This window comes from Panthera tigris, chromosome B2 (assembly GCF_018350195.1).
Source record: "Panthera tigris isolate Pti1 chromosome B2, P.tigris_Pti1_mat1.1, whole genome shotgun sequence".
NCBI lineage: Eukaryota > Metazoa > Chordata > Mammalia > Carnivora > Felidae > Panthera > Panthera tigris.
In genome coordinates, this window is record NC_056664.1 from 8,068,978 (window position 1) to 8,081,862 (window position 12,885).

Sequence of the window (12,885 nt, forward strand, 5' to 3'; positions counted from 1 at the left end):
ATCTTTATTGTATATATTATATAGCTGTGGTCCTACTGGGTCTGTATCTCCATCAACTCAGTCTTAGGATGATTTCTTATGGGAACAATACAAGGGATCTTCTATCAGTGAATAAAGTAGCAAAAACATGTTTGGGGGTAAGCACTGAGAAGCAAATTTGATCTTTTGTTTTATATGCCAATGAATAACCATAGCGGTTTTCATCCATGTACCCCCTGCAGCCTAAATACATTTCAAATCACATTTGCAACCAACATGAAGGATCATTGCTTACAAAATCTATTTTGTAGGCAGAAAAAAACTCATCGCAAGAATAGACGAGGCGTTTGAAAAGGGATTGTTACTAACAGATAAAATCAAATCTGGCTGTCTTCACTTCGAGCTCAAAGTACTTCTCATTGACCTCATGTACCACCTACCACTGGACAAGATCTTAGCCCAGAGAAAGGCTCACAGAAGGAAAACAAAGGATCTTAGGATAAGACTCCCTATCATATACCACCTCTTTTGATTCATACAGGAAATTAAACCACTGGTTCCCAAATATGGTTGATCATTAAAAATCGCCCATGAGGTTTAAAAACATGCAACGATCAGGGCCCACACCAGAGCTAGTGAAATATAACCTCTGGGGGTGGAGTCTTTTCAGACTTCTTTTTCCAGAAAAATAACATATGTTTACTAATCAACTGCCTGACACACTTCTGTATTGCTTTTTATTTCCTGTTTCTCATCATCCACTTATTTTTATTTATTTATATTAAATATAAATTATAAGTAAATATATAAATTTTCTACATTTTCTGGGCCCTTAGTCTTTTAAAAAGCTCCCTCCAAAGGATTTTGATAATCTTGCAGGTTTCGAAAGCAGCAACTACTACTAAAAGGTCTCAAGAACACTCTGTTTTAGAATGAAAAAAATTAAAGGGAAATAATTTGGGCTGCGGGTGTCTTAGTCATCATCTCAGCAGCGTTTATGGAGATGGTTGTCAGGGCAAGAAGATTCGTGAATGAAACAACACAAAGGGAAATATATACAAAGAGGAGATCATTCTTACCCCGGAAGAAACAGACCCAGCTACGCTAGCTCAATATTCAAGTCTTACTCTGAGGCCCGTTTCCATTCTCTGTAATGGTAGTCTTGAATGAAAAAAGGCTCCCTACAGGGAAGAATGGCTATCAAAGAAGTTTCTTTTATCTTCTTTGCTGCACACGGTTCTATTAACCACTGTTATAATAGGATTCCTCTGAAAACCGAATACAACGGCAAAAAACAACAAAATCACAAACTTAATATTCCTCCAGGATGTTTGGTAGAGAGCTTTAATTAATCTAGCATTGTGATACATGGGTAATTAGGATGTTTACCATTTCATATAATGTATTTAACAGTAAACACAGCCTGAATATAATTTTTTTGTGATAAACCAAAGAGCATGGTGGATGGTCAGTCATGACTTTAGTTCTCATTGTGCCAATTCTTGAAGTGCAAATGCACACACACAAAATTGGCATGAAGTGACTAAATGGGAATACGCGAGTCCTCTCTCCCTTTCCATCATGACAACGTGTCAGAAGACACAGTCAATGGGGAGAAGGCATCATGCATGGGTGCACACATGTTTGTCTAAGCCACTGGTGGCCTACACAACAAACATTTATTTCTCACAGTTCTGGAGGCTGACGTCCAAGATTAAGGCTTTTGGATGTCTGGTAGGAGCACTCCTTGTGTTTGCAAATAGCAGTCTTCTTGTACCCTCACGTGGCTGACAGAGCAAGCTCCAGTCCCTCCCTGGAAGGACACTAATCCCCTTCATGGGGCCTTCATCCTCATGGCCTCGTTTAAACATAATTACCTCCCAAACTCACTGGCTAATACCATTCCTCATGGGTTAGAGTTTCACCATATTAATTTTGTGCAGCTACTGAGATGATCCTAGAATTTTCATCCTTTGTTAATGCGGTGTATCATGTTGATGGATTTGCAGATGTTGAACCATCCTTGTATTCCTGGAATAAATCCGACTTAATCATGGTGTATTTGTTGAATACCATTTGTTCTGATGTATTTGTTGAATTTGGTTTGCTAAGATCTTGTTGAGGATTTTTACATATATGTTTCTAAGGGATATTGGCCTGTAATTTTCTCTTATTGTGGTACCCTTTTCTGGTTTGGGTATCAGTGTAATGCTGATTTCATAAAATGCATTTGGGAGCATTCCTACCTCTTCAGTTTTTTCGAAGAGTTTGAGAATGATAGGTATTAACCTTCTTTGAATTTTTGGTAGAATTCACTGATGACTTGGTCCTGTCTTGGTCCTGGACTAATGTTTTTTGGGAGAATATTGATTACAGATTCAGTCTCCTCACTAGCAATTGGTTTATTTAGTTTTTCTCTTTCTTCATTATTCTCTTTTGGAAGACTGTATGTTTCCAGGGATTTATCCATTTCTTCTGCATTGTCCAATTTGTTGGCTTATAATTGTTCATAGGTCTTTTACAATCCTTTGCACTTCTGTGGTATCAGTTGTAATTTCTCCTCTTTAATTTCTGATTTTATTCAAGCCCTCTCTCTTTCTCTTTGTGAATCTGGCTAAAGATTTTCCCATTTTGTTTATCTTTTCAAAGAACTAGCTCTTAGTTTCACTGATCTTTTTAATTGTCCTTTTTGTCTCTATTTCATTTATTTCCACACCGAACTTCATTATTTCCTTCCTTCTACTAACATGGGGATTCATTTGTTCTTCTTTATCTAATTCTTTTAGGTATCAAGTTCATTTGAGATTTCTCTTGTTTCTTGAGGTAGGCCTGTATCACTATGAATTTCCCTCTTAGAATTGCTTTTGCTTCATCTCATAGACTCTGATATATTGTATTTCCATTTTCATTTGTCTCAAGGTTTTTGTTTTGTTTTTTTTCTTTTCTCCTTTGATTTCTTGATCTATTGATTGTTCAGCAGCATGCAGCTTAATCTCCACATATTCATGATTTTTCCAGTCTTCTTTTTATAATTGATTTCTAGTTCCATACCATTGTAGTCAGAAAAGATGCTTAATATGATTTCAGTATTCTTAAATTTATCAAGACTTGTTTCGTGGCCTAGCATGTGATCTATTCTAGAGAACATTTCATGTGCACTTAAGAAGAATGTATATTCTGCTGCTTTGGATGGGATGTTTTATATATATCTATTAAGTCCATCTGGTCTAATGTGTCATTTAAGACTGATGTTTCCTCATTGATTTTCTGTTTAGATGATCTATACATTAATGTGAGTAGGGTATTTAAGTTTCCTACTATTATTGTATTGCTGTCATTTTTTTCCCTTTAGGTCTGCTAAGATTTGCTTATATATGTTTTGATGATCCTATGTTGGATGCATAAGTATTTCCAAATGTAATATCTCTTGTTGGATTAACTCCTTTTTGTTACGTAATGCCCATCTTTGTCTTTTATTATAGCCTTTGCTTTAAAATTTAATGTTTTTTTTTTTAATTTATTTTTGAGAGACAGAGAGAGACAGAGCATGAGCGGGGGAGGGGCAGAGAGAGAGGGAGACATGGAATTGTGCCTGATGCAGGCTCCAGGCTCTGAGCTGTCAGCACAGAGCTTGATGTGGGGCTTGAACCAGTGAACTGCGAGATCATGATCTGAGCCAAAGTCAGATGTCTAACTGACTGAGCCACCCAGGCACCCCTACAGCTTTTGCTTTAAAGTGTATTTTGTCTGATATAAATTTAGCTACCCCAGCCATCTTTTGGTTTCCATTTGCATGAAACATCTTTTTCCATTCCTTCACTTTTAGCCTGTGTGTCCTCTTGTAAATAACATATAGATGAGGCTTGTATTTTTTACCTATTCAGCCACTCTATGCCTTTTGATTGGAGAATTTAGTCCTTTTACACTTAAACTCATTATTGATAATTTTAATATTTAGTTTAATAATTAATTTAATAATTTAATAATAATAATTAAAATAATTATTTATAGTTACTTTATGGCTATTTTGTGGAGCTACTCTGTTCCTTTTTTCTTCTCTTGCTTTCTTCCCCTGTGGTTTGATGGCTTTCTGTACTGTTGTGCTTAGGTTCTTCTCTCATTATCATTTTTGTTTAGAGAGAGAGAGCACAAGTGGGAGAGAGGAAAAGAGGGAGAGGGAGAGAGAAAGAGAGAGAGAGAGAGAGAGAGAATCCTAAGCAGGTTCCATTCTCAGTATGGAGCCTGATGTGGGGCTCAATCCCATGACCCTGGAATCATGACCTGAGCTGAAATCAAGAGTCAGACACTCAACTGACTGAATCACCCAGGCACCCCTTTCTCTTTCTCTTTTTTTTTGTTTTTGTTTTTTTTTTAAACATATATAGTTTGCACAGATCTTTTTTTTTTTAATTTTTATTTATTTTTGAGAGATAGAGACAGAGAGAGACAGAGCATGAGCAGGGGAGGGGCAGAGAGAGACAGGGAGACACAGAATCTGAAGCAGGCTCTATCTAAACTCTGAACTGTCAGCACAGAGCCCAACATGGGGCTCAAACTCATGAAATGTGAAATCATGACCTGAGCTGAAGTCTGCCACTTAACCGACTGAGCCACCCAGGTGCCCCTATCTTTTGTGTATGTATTATAGGTTATGGATTTGTGGTTACCATGAGGCTCACGTATATGTGTGTGTATATATGTGTGTGTGTGTGTGTGTGTGTGTATGCCAATATACACACAGATCAGTCTATTTTAAGTTGATATCAAGTTAACTTTGAATGCATTTTAAAGCTCTGTATTTTTACCCTCCCCATCCCATGTTCTGTTTTTGATTTCACATTTTACATCTTTTTAAATTTGTGTATCCTTGAGCTAATTACTATAGTTAACATTATTTTTACTACTTTGTCCTTTAAATTTCATAGTAACATTAAATTAACCTCCTTTCCTTTAAATATAGATATTTGCCTTTGCCAATGAGATTTTTACTTTCGTATTTTTTCTTATTACCAACCACTGCCCTTTTTTTTCTGCTTAAAGAAGTTCTAACATTTCTTGTAAGGCTGGTTTAGTGATGATGAACTCTTTTTAGCTTTTGCCTGTCTGGAAAACTCTTTGTCTGCCCTTCAATTCTGAATGATAACTTTGCCAGGTAAAGTTCTCTTGGTTGGAAGTTTTTTTCCTTTCAGTACTTTAATTTATCATGCCACTCCCTTCTGGCCTGAAAAGTTTCTGCTGAAAAATCTAATGACAGTCTTACAGGGGTTCCCTTGTATGTAATAAGTTATTTTTCTCTTGCTGCCTTTAAGGTTTTTTCTTTATCTTTGGACATTTTAATTGTAATATGTCTTGGTGTAGGTCTTTTTGGATTCATCTTTTTTGGAACTCTCTAGGATTACTGAATCTGAATGTCTGTTTCCTTCTCCAGGTTAGGGAAGTTTTCAGCCATTATTTCTTCAAATGAGTTTTCTACCCCATTCTCTCTCTCTTCTCCTTCTGGGACTCCTTTAATGCAAATATTACCTACTCGATGTTGTCCTGAAGGTCCTTTAAGGTATCTGAACTTTTTAATTTTTTTTTTTTGTTGTCCTTTTTGTTGCTCTATTTGGGTGAATTCCACTTCTCTGTCTTCCAGATCATTGATTCTTTCTTCTGCTTCTTCTAGTCTGCTGTTGAACCCCTCTAGTGTATATTTCAGTTCAGTTATTGTATTCTTCAGCTCTGTGACTTATCTTTGGTACTTTAATATATTTTCTAACTCTTTGTTGAAGTTCTCTCTGTGTCCATCCATTCTTTTCCCCAATTTAGTGAGCATCTTTATGACCATTACTTTGTATTCTATATCATGTAAATTAATTTATCTGTTTCATCGAGGTTTTGATTTTTGTTTGTTTTTTTTAGAAAGACAGCACCAGCAGTAGAGGGAGAGAGAGAATCCTGAGCAGGCTTCACACCCATCATGGAGCTTTATCTCATGATCCTGAGATCATGACCTGAGCCAAAATCAGGAGTTGGACGCTTAGCCAACTGAGCAACCCAGACACTCCACATCCAAGGTATTTTTTTCCTGGGGTTTTATCTTATTCTTTCATTTGGCAGGTATTGCTTTTTTCCTTCATTTTGCTTGACTCTCTGTGTTTATTTGTATGTGTTAGGCAAAACAGCCATCTTTCCCAGTCTTGAAGGGGTGGCCCTGTATGGATGATGAACCTTATCACTTAACCTTGCCCAAATTCTTGATTGTCTCTCCAATCATCTGTCCAATTTTTCACATGTGTGGGGCCCAGAAACACAATCCTCCATGGCTACCAGACCCTCACAATCAGGAGGCATCCCCTGTGTGGGCTGCATATGCCTGCTGGCTCCGGGAAGGTGGCGTGTTTGCCCACTGGGAACCTGGGCAGCAGTGCAGTAGAGGGGAACTTACCCACTACCTCTGATGCTACCACAAGCAGGTGCTAGCAGGTGCTAGCAAATTAGAGTGAGCACGCAAAAATGGCTCCCTCCTGCATGGGCACTAGCAAGGTAAAGGGAAACTGTAACAATGGTGCCTGCCAACATGGGTCCTAGCAAGGTAGAGAGAGACTGTAAAAATAGTGCCTGTCAGCTATCCAACCTTGAAGAGTTTCCCAACAGGCTTTTGCTCCTCTGGCAGATGCCAAATGAATCTCCTTCGCATATGGTCTGGGCTCTTTTCAAACTGCTGCTTTTGCACTGGGTCCTGGGACAAATGAGTCTGCATATGAGTTAAGAGTGGGCACATCATTTGCTATAGCCCTGTGGTTCTCCTGGATATAATAAGTCCCACTGGTTTTCAAAGCCAGACTTTGGGGGTTTGCCTCTCTAGTGCATGTCCCAAGGGTTGGGTGTGCTTGACGTGGGCCACAAAGAACTCTTCAAGGGGGAGTTCCATATTTGTAAGGCCCCTCTGTCAGTGGGTTGCTGCAGTAGGGGTTCGGGTTTTTGGTAAAAGTGCATCTCTGTCTTTTTTACTGGTCTCGATGTGGCCCTTTTATCCTTCATTATGGAGTAGCCATTCAGCTAGTTCTCAGGTTCTTTCCAGAAGGAAATGTTCTATATGTGGCTGTAGATGTTTCATGTCCACGGGAAGAAGTGAGTTCAGGAGCTTCCTATGCTGCCATCTTGAACTGCATCCTCAACATAGGAATCTTGGAGGGACACAAACTCACATTCCATAACAGCCATCTAGTCCTGTGCTGTCCTGTTGGTAGACAGCCATTAGCCACATGTGACAACTGAGCACTTGTCCAAGTTGAGGTGTGATGTGAGTACAAAATCCACACCAAATTTCACAGATTTGGTAAGAAAATAAAGAAAAACAACCATGGAAAAGATGTCATGAATAATTTTTACATTGTTACATATTAAGATAATATTTTGAATATATATGGTTAAATTAAAAATCATTACAATTCATTTTGCTAATTTCTTTTTACTTTTTTTAATGTTTATTTATTTTGAGAGAGAGACACAAGAGAGTGAGAGCACACGAGTGGGGGAGGGGCACGCTCTTGCTTTTGTTTAATGTAGCCACTAGCAAATTTAAAATTACTTCTAAGGGGGTGCCTGGGTGGCTCAGTCGGTTAAATGTCTCACTTCGGCTCAGGTCATGATCTCATGGTTCATGAGTTCGAGCCCCACATCGGGCTCCATGCTGACAGCTCAGAGCCTAGAGCCTCCTTCGGCGTCTGTGTCTCCCTCTCTCTCTGCTCCTTCCCTGCTCGTGCTGTCTCTCTCTCAAAAATAAATAATATAAAATACATAAATAAATAAACCTTAAAAAATTTTTAAAAATAAATAAAATCACTTCTGAGGCTCACACTTACGAATTGCATTATGTTTCTGTTGGACAGAAGTGGTCTAGCCTGGTGGTTCTCAAATGAGAGTGATTTTGGCGGGGCACCTGGGTGGCTCAGTTGGTTAAGTGTCTGACTCTTGATTTTGGCTCAGGTCATGGTCTCATGGTTTGTGGGATCAAGTCCCATGTAGGGCTCAGTGTGGAGCCTGCTTGGGATTCTCTCTCCTTCTGCCCCTCCCCTGCACATGCGCGCATGCTCTCTCTCTCTCAAAAGGAATAGGTGAACATTAAAAAAAATATTCACTCCAAAAAAATGCTGGCAATTAAAAAAAAAAATGGGAGTGATTTTGGCCCCCAAGGGACATTGGCAATGTCTGGAGGCATTTTTGTTTGTCACACTGGCATCGCTGACATCTGCTTGGTAGAGGCCTGGGATGCTGCTGAACATCTTCTCACCCATAGGACAGCCTCCACTCCATTACAAAGAATTACCCATCCAAAATGTCTAGCACCATGGTTGACAAACCCTGATCTAAAAAATCAATTAAACAAGTATAAAAGGAGCTTAAAGGGAACAAGTGACAAATCTATATCTATATGATGGCATATATATGATATAGTAATCTACAAGCAGTAAGCTGCCATTTGCAATATAAAGGGCCTGAGGCCAGAAGCATCTTGACTACAGAGAACACATAGATGGTTCCCAGAGGGAAGGTTGTTGGGGGGGAAGGGTGAAACAGGGGAAAGGGATGAGGAGTACACTTATCTGGGGGCGCCTGGGTGGCTCAGTGGGTTAAGTATCTGACTCTCGGTTTTGACTCAGGTTACGATCTCACAGCTTGTGAGTTCGAGTCCCGCATCAGGCTCTGCGCCGGCAGTGTGGAACCTGCCTGGGGTTCTGTCTCTCTCCCTCTCTCTCTTCCCCTCCGCCACTCATGCTGTCTCTCTCTCAAAATAAATAAATAAGATAAACTTAAAAAAAACAAAATGAAAATTTAAGTAAAACATATAAATAAATAAATAAATAAATAAATAAATAAATAAATAAAAATAAAATAAGGGGGCTGAGGTCAATAGCATCCTGGTTGTCTTATGTCACCAGCATGTTAATGAGGGAGGAATGAAAGGTGCTCTCAGGACCCATAATAGATGGTTGGAAGTTTACGGCATATACTCGCGGGTATGAATGTTCCCAACAAATCTTCACAACAGATCTCATTAGGTCCCACATTGAAGACCACGTTACTTATAATTCAGGCGAGTTGGAACCTTCTATAATACGGATTTCAGATTTCAAAATGAGCGAAGTCAGGTAAGTGGTTCATCCTGGTGGAGTTTATTCCTGCCTGAATGTGCCATGTGTTTTAGAGAGGTTAAGAAATGGGCTGAAATCAGTCCCAACCCTGTAACGTTCTGGATCTGCCTTTCTTCTGAACGTGTTCCTGATTTCAACTGGTTTACTTGCCATGCGTGCTTTCACCCTCCAGCGCAGTAACGAGTTCTGATTATTTCAGCCTTCTGCTCGTTTGGATTTTCAGCAAAGAGGTGTAAGCAGACTTGGATATGATGCACAACATATTTGCAGCTACAAGGTCAAACGGCTTTGGGTCTGTGGCTAAGTATCTGGAACCCCTGCTTCTCTGTTTCCATCTTTCTGCAAGAGAGAGGCCCAGTGCTGTCACTGCGGTTCTTCCCAAATAACTGCTGGCACATAGGTTTCCTTCCTTAGTCCCCAGAGGTGCACACATACTCTGCTCCTTCCCCGTTCCACATGTCTCATCTGAAGACTGTACTTAGATCCTCTAGATCGATAGGCCCTGCTCACCTTAACCTCTCCTGCTGGCAGCACAACTGTTGCCCTGAGATTTAGATGAATACGTTTTTCTCGTTCATGCATTAGCATTTCTACTTCCAGACCACCTTGGGTCATTTCCTGGGCAGAAAGTGGTGTTTGCTTAAATTCACAATCTTCAGAAATTGGGCAAAAAGAAGGCTGCACTTGGAAGCAAGAGTAAATTGGTTAGTGATTAGGTGAAATAAAATTATCTTGTTATAGAAACCACTTAAGGAAGACTGGTATTGGTCTGCAAATCCTGTGCTGTGCCATTAAACCGCAAGAAGAAGAAAAAGGAAACCACATTACTTTACATAACTTTCGTACCTCATATAACCTCCCAGGCCCTCCCTCTTTAGCCAGCTTCATGGTCTTGCCTTCAAAGTACAATAATTTTCTGGGGTAAACCATGTCTAGGGAAAGTTCCTATACTTTGCATAAAAATAAACATAGCTAGTTTATATTCCAGGTGAGGTATGAAAATGTTGACTAGCAGGAAGAATCCCAGATTGAGTTGGAATGTGTCCCAAATGCTCCACTTCTCCTTCTGGGCACATGGCGGAATGGCATTTTCTCCCTCTTTCGAATACAGAGAGAGCCCTGTGAAGACGGCAAATGACATACGATGAACATCACTTCCGGTCAGCTTTGAGAGGAAGCGATCACGGCCAGCACAGATCAGCACGGATCCCTGAGTGACTTGCACAACGAGGGTCCTCCTGAAGACTCAACGTTGGGTATGCAGCCTGAGATGTTAAGTCACAGAGGTTTGGGGGTTTCGGCTGCTACGACATTCCCTAGCCGGTTCTGACCGGTAAACACATCGCGTGGTATTTAGTCTCTTGCTTTTACCTTCTGTGTATCTTTTCTAGGTATCGCTTAATTCTTCCCAACCTAACACAGGAGAGAGAATTTCATAAACACACGTGATAATAAGAATTGCAAAGAGAAAAATACACGTAAGGCAAGAGAGTAGTATCAGGGAAGAAGAGCGTGATCATCTGACGACAGCCATTTCTGCTGCCACAGTGTGTGTGTGTGTGTGTGTGTGTGCGCACGCGTGCATGTGTGTGTATGGAGTGTTTGGTTTTTACAGCACCGCTGCTCCATGTTGAATAATGGTGATTTGCTCCACTTTTTAATCATGCCAATTCAACAGTGTTACCACAGAATAATCTTTTTTTTTTTTAAACCACAGAATAATTTTTAATGACCGATTTTTCCAGGCCCTGATTTTGGCGGCGGCCAGCACTCCATTATTTTTGATGTTTGCGGTCCTTAGTTGCGTCCATTAGAACGGAGACTACCAGCTTGGAGAACACCTGCAGTGTCTGAGACCCTGCGTCCAACTTTTCCATGTGCTGTTTTCAATTCTCCCGCTGTGTACTAACCACAAGTATGTGAGCACGAAGACTGAATACTAATCAAAAGGGAAAATGGGGCTGGTTGTGGGAATGTCTTAGCAGGAAATTCCTCTAGCCACCAGGGCATGTGTTGAACACATGACTATCGCTGGCAATGGCGAACGCTCTACACCAGCTGACTATCAATAACTTGGGAGTTCAGTTACTTTTCTGTTTCCACTTGGTTGGCAGTTTTATCCAAGTGAAATGTGTACATAATTTTCAAAACTCAAACCGTTCTAAAAAGCCTCTGATGAAAAAGCACAGTCCTCTGCTTGGCCCCTCCTGACATCCCTCGGATATCCACTTGAGAATCTACTCACTGTTTTGTCCCCGTGTTCCTAAATGACCTGCTTCCACTGTATGGCTTGATTTTCCAGACTTAGGCAGATGTAGTGATTCCCCGTTACAGAACACAAAAACTTAGTCTGTGCATTAACGGCTTCCCGTAGACACACACGCACATACGCAAAATATCAATTAGTTTTTACCGTGCAACCAAGCACTTCGAAACATAGTGGCTTAAAGCACCCATGTATGTACTTACAATGCCGAGGATCAGCAGTTGAACCAGGCTGGACTGGGCTGGGCGGGGCTGGGCAATCCTTCTGGACTTGGCTGAGCTCATTCATGCAGCTGTGGCCCGTTACTGGGCTGGCTGGGGGCCGGCCGGCGTGAGTGGCCTCGGCTGGGGTCGCTCTCCCGCACTCCACTGGGGCCTCTTATCCCCTGGCAGGCTGTGCCGGGCTCGCTCACACAGAGGACGGTCAGGGCTCCCAGGTGCAGGTGCCCACGAAGCTTCTTGAGGACCAGGCTCAGAACTGGTAGTCCCCACTGCATTCCGACAGAAGGCCAGCTGGGTTTGAGGGCAGGAAAAATAAACTCCACCTCTTGACGGAGATGCTATGCCTCACGCTGTGAAGGACACAGGGAGAAGACAATTGCGGTCACTCTCGCAATCTAGCGCGACAAATGGAATATACACACATCTGCGCCCCTCACCACTGTTCTCTTTCCACAGCCATGAGCATATCAGGCATCATCAACTGGGATTAAATCGGTGTTCAGTATTTGCCCTATTGTCACTCTGGACGTTTCACTAGATCTCATACCAAACTAGGATTACATTTTCTTTTACATGTACGGATTTCTGCTCTGATCCTCAGAGTAAATAATTGTCTTGTTTTGAGTTGTTTGCTTAGTCTTCCAAGGTGCTTACCACTAATTCAGCTCCAAGGAAACTCTCTTCAGTAAGTATGCATCTCCTAAGGGCAAGCGAAACAGATGAACTGTCGGATGCCTCTCCCTCCACCACCCCCTTGGAGTCATCCCTTCTGAGCTCTCTGTCCTTCTATGCCAATCTGGACTGGGTGTTCTTTGGGCCTGCTACATAGTAATCATTCTGACCTTCCCTTGGCTACTTTTTTATTTAGAATGCCCTGTTTCTTGGCTAAGAATGTCTTCTTTCTTGGAGGAACATCACGTCTAGTAGATTCCTGAAAAACAAGTGCATGGGAGGCAACTTTTTGAGACTTTGAATGGCTGAAGAAGCTCTCCTACTTGGATGGAAATTCCATGGGGAAACTACTTTCTTCAGAAGTGTTCAGGTGTTTTTAAGCCTCTGGGATCTGATGCCCGATCCTTGGTCCCTCATCAGGTTTTCTTCTTGAGAAGTTTCCAGAGGAATCATCTGTATTACTGGACTTCTGAAAAAATACAATGATGTATCTCATTGGGGGTCTTCTGTTCCTGCTGTAGGCTTGTAGACGCTGAGTCCAATAAATTTTCCACCTTATTCTGGGACACCTGTTGGGTATCCTTTACAGAGACACTTATTTTCTTAATTT

The 12,885-nt window shown here is 41.0% G+C and overlaps 1 protein-coding gene across 1 annotated transcript in view; it reads right to left on the reverse strand.

The window, feature by feature from the left end:
- The window catches only part of LOC107180379, a 616,686-nt gene extending 604,277 nt beyond the window's left edge, over positions 1–12,409 (reverse strand). The window contains exons 1-2 of the mRNA XM_042985610.1: positions 12,258–12,409; positions 11,586–11,953 (exon numbers count right to left, since the gene is read on the reverse strand). Coding sequence (XP_042841544.1) covers positions 11,586–11,666 — 81 coding nt within the window. The 5' untranslated portion in view covers positions 11,667–11,953; positions 12,258–12,409. The remainder of the gene's footprint in view (positions 1–11,585; positions 11,954–12,257) is intronic.
- Positions 12,410–12,885: the final 476 nt, after the last annotated feature.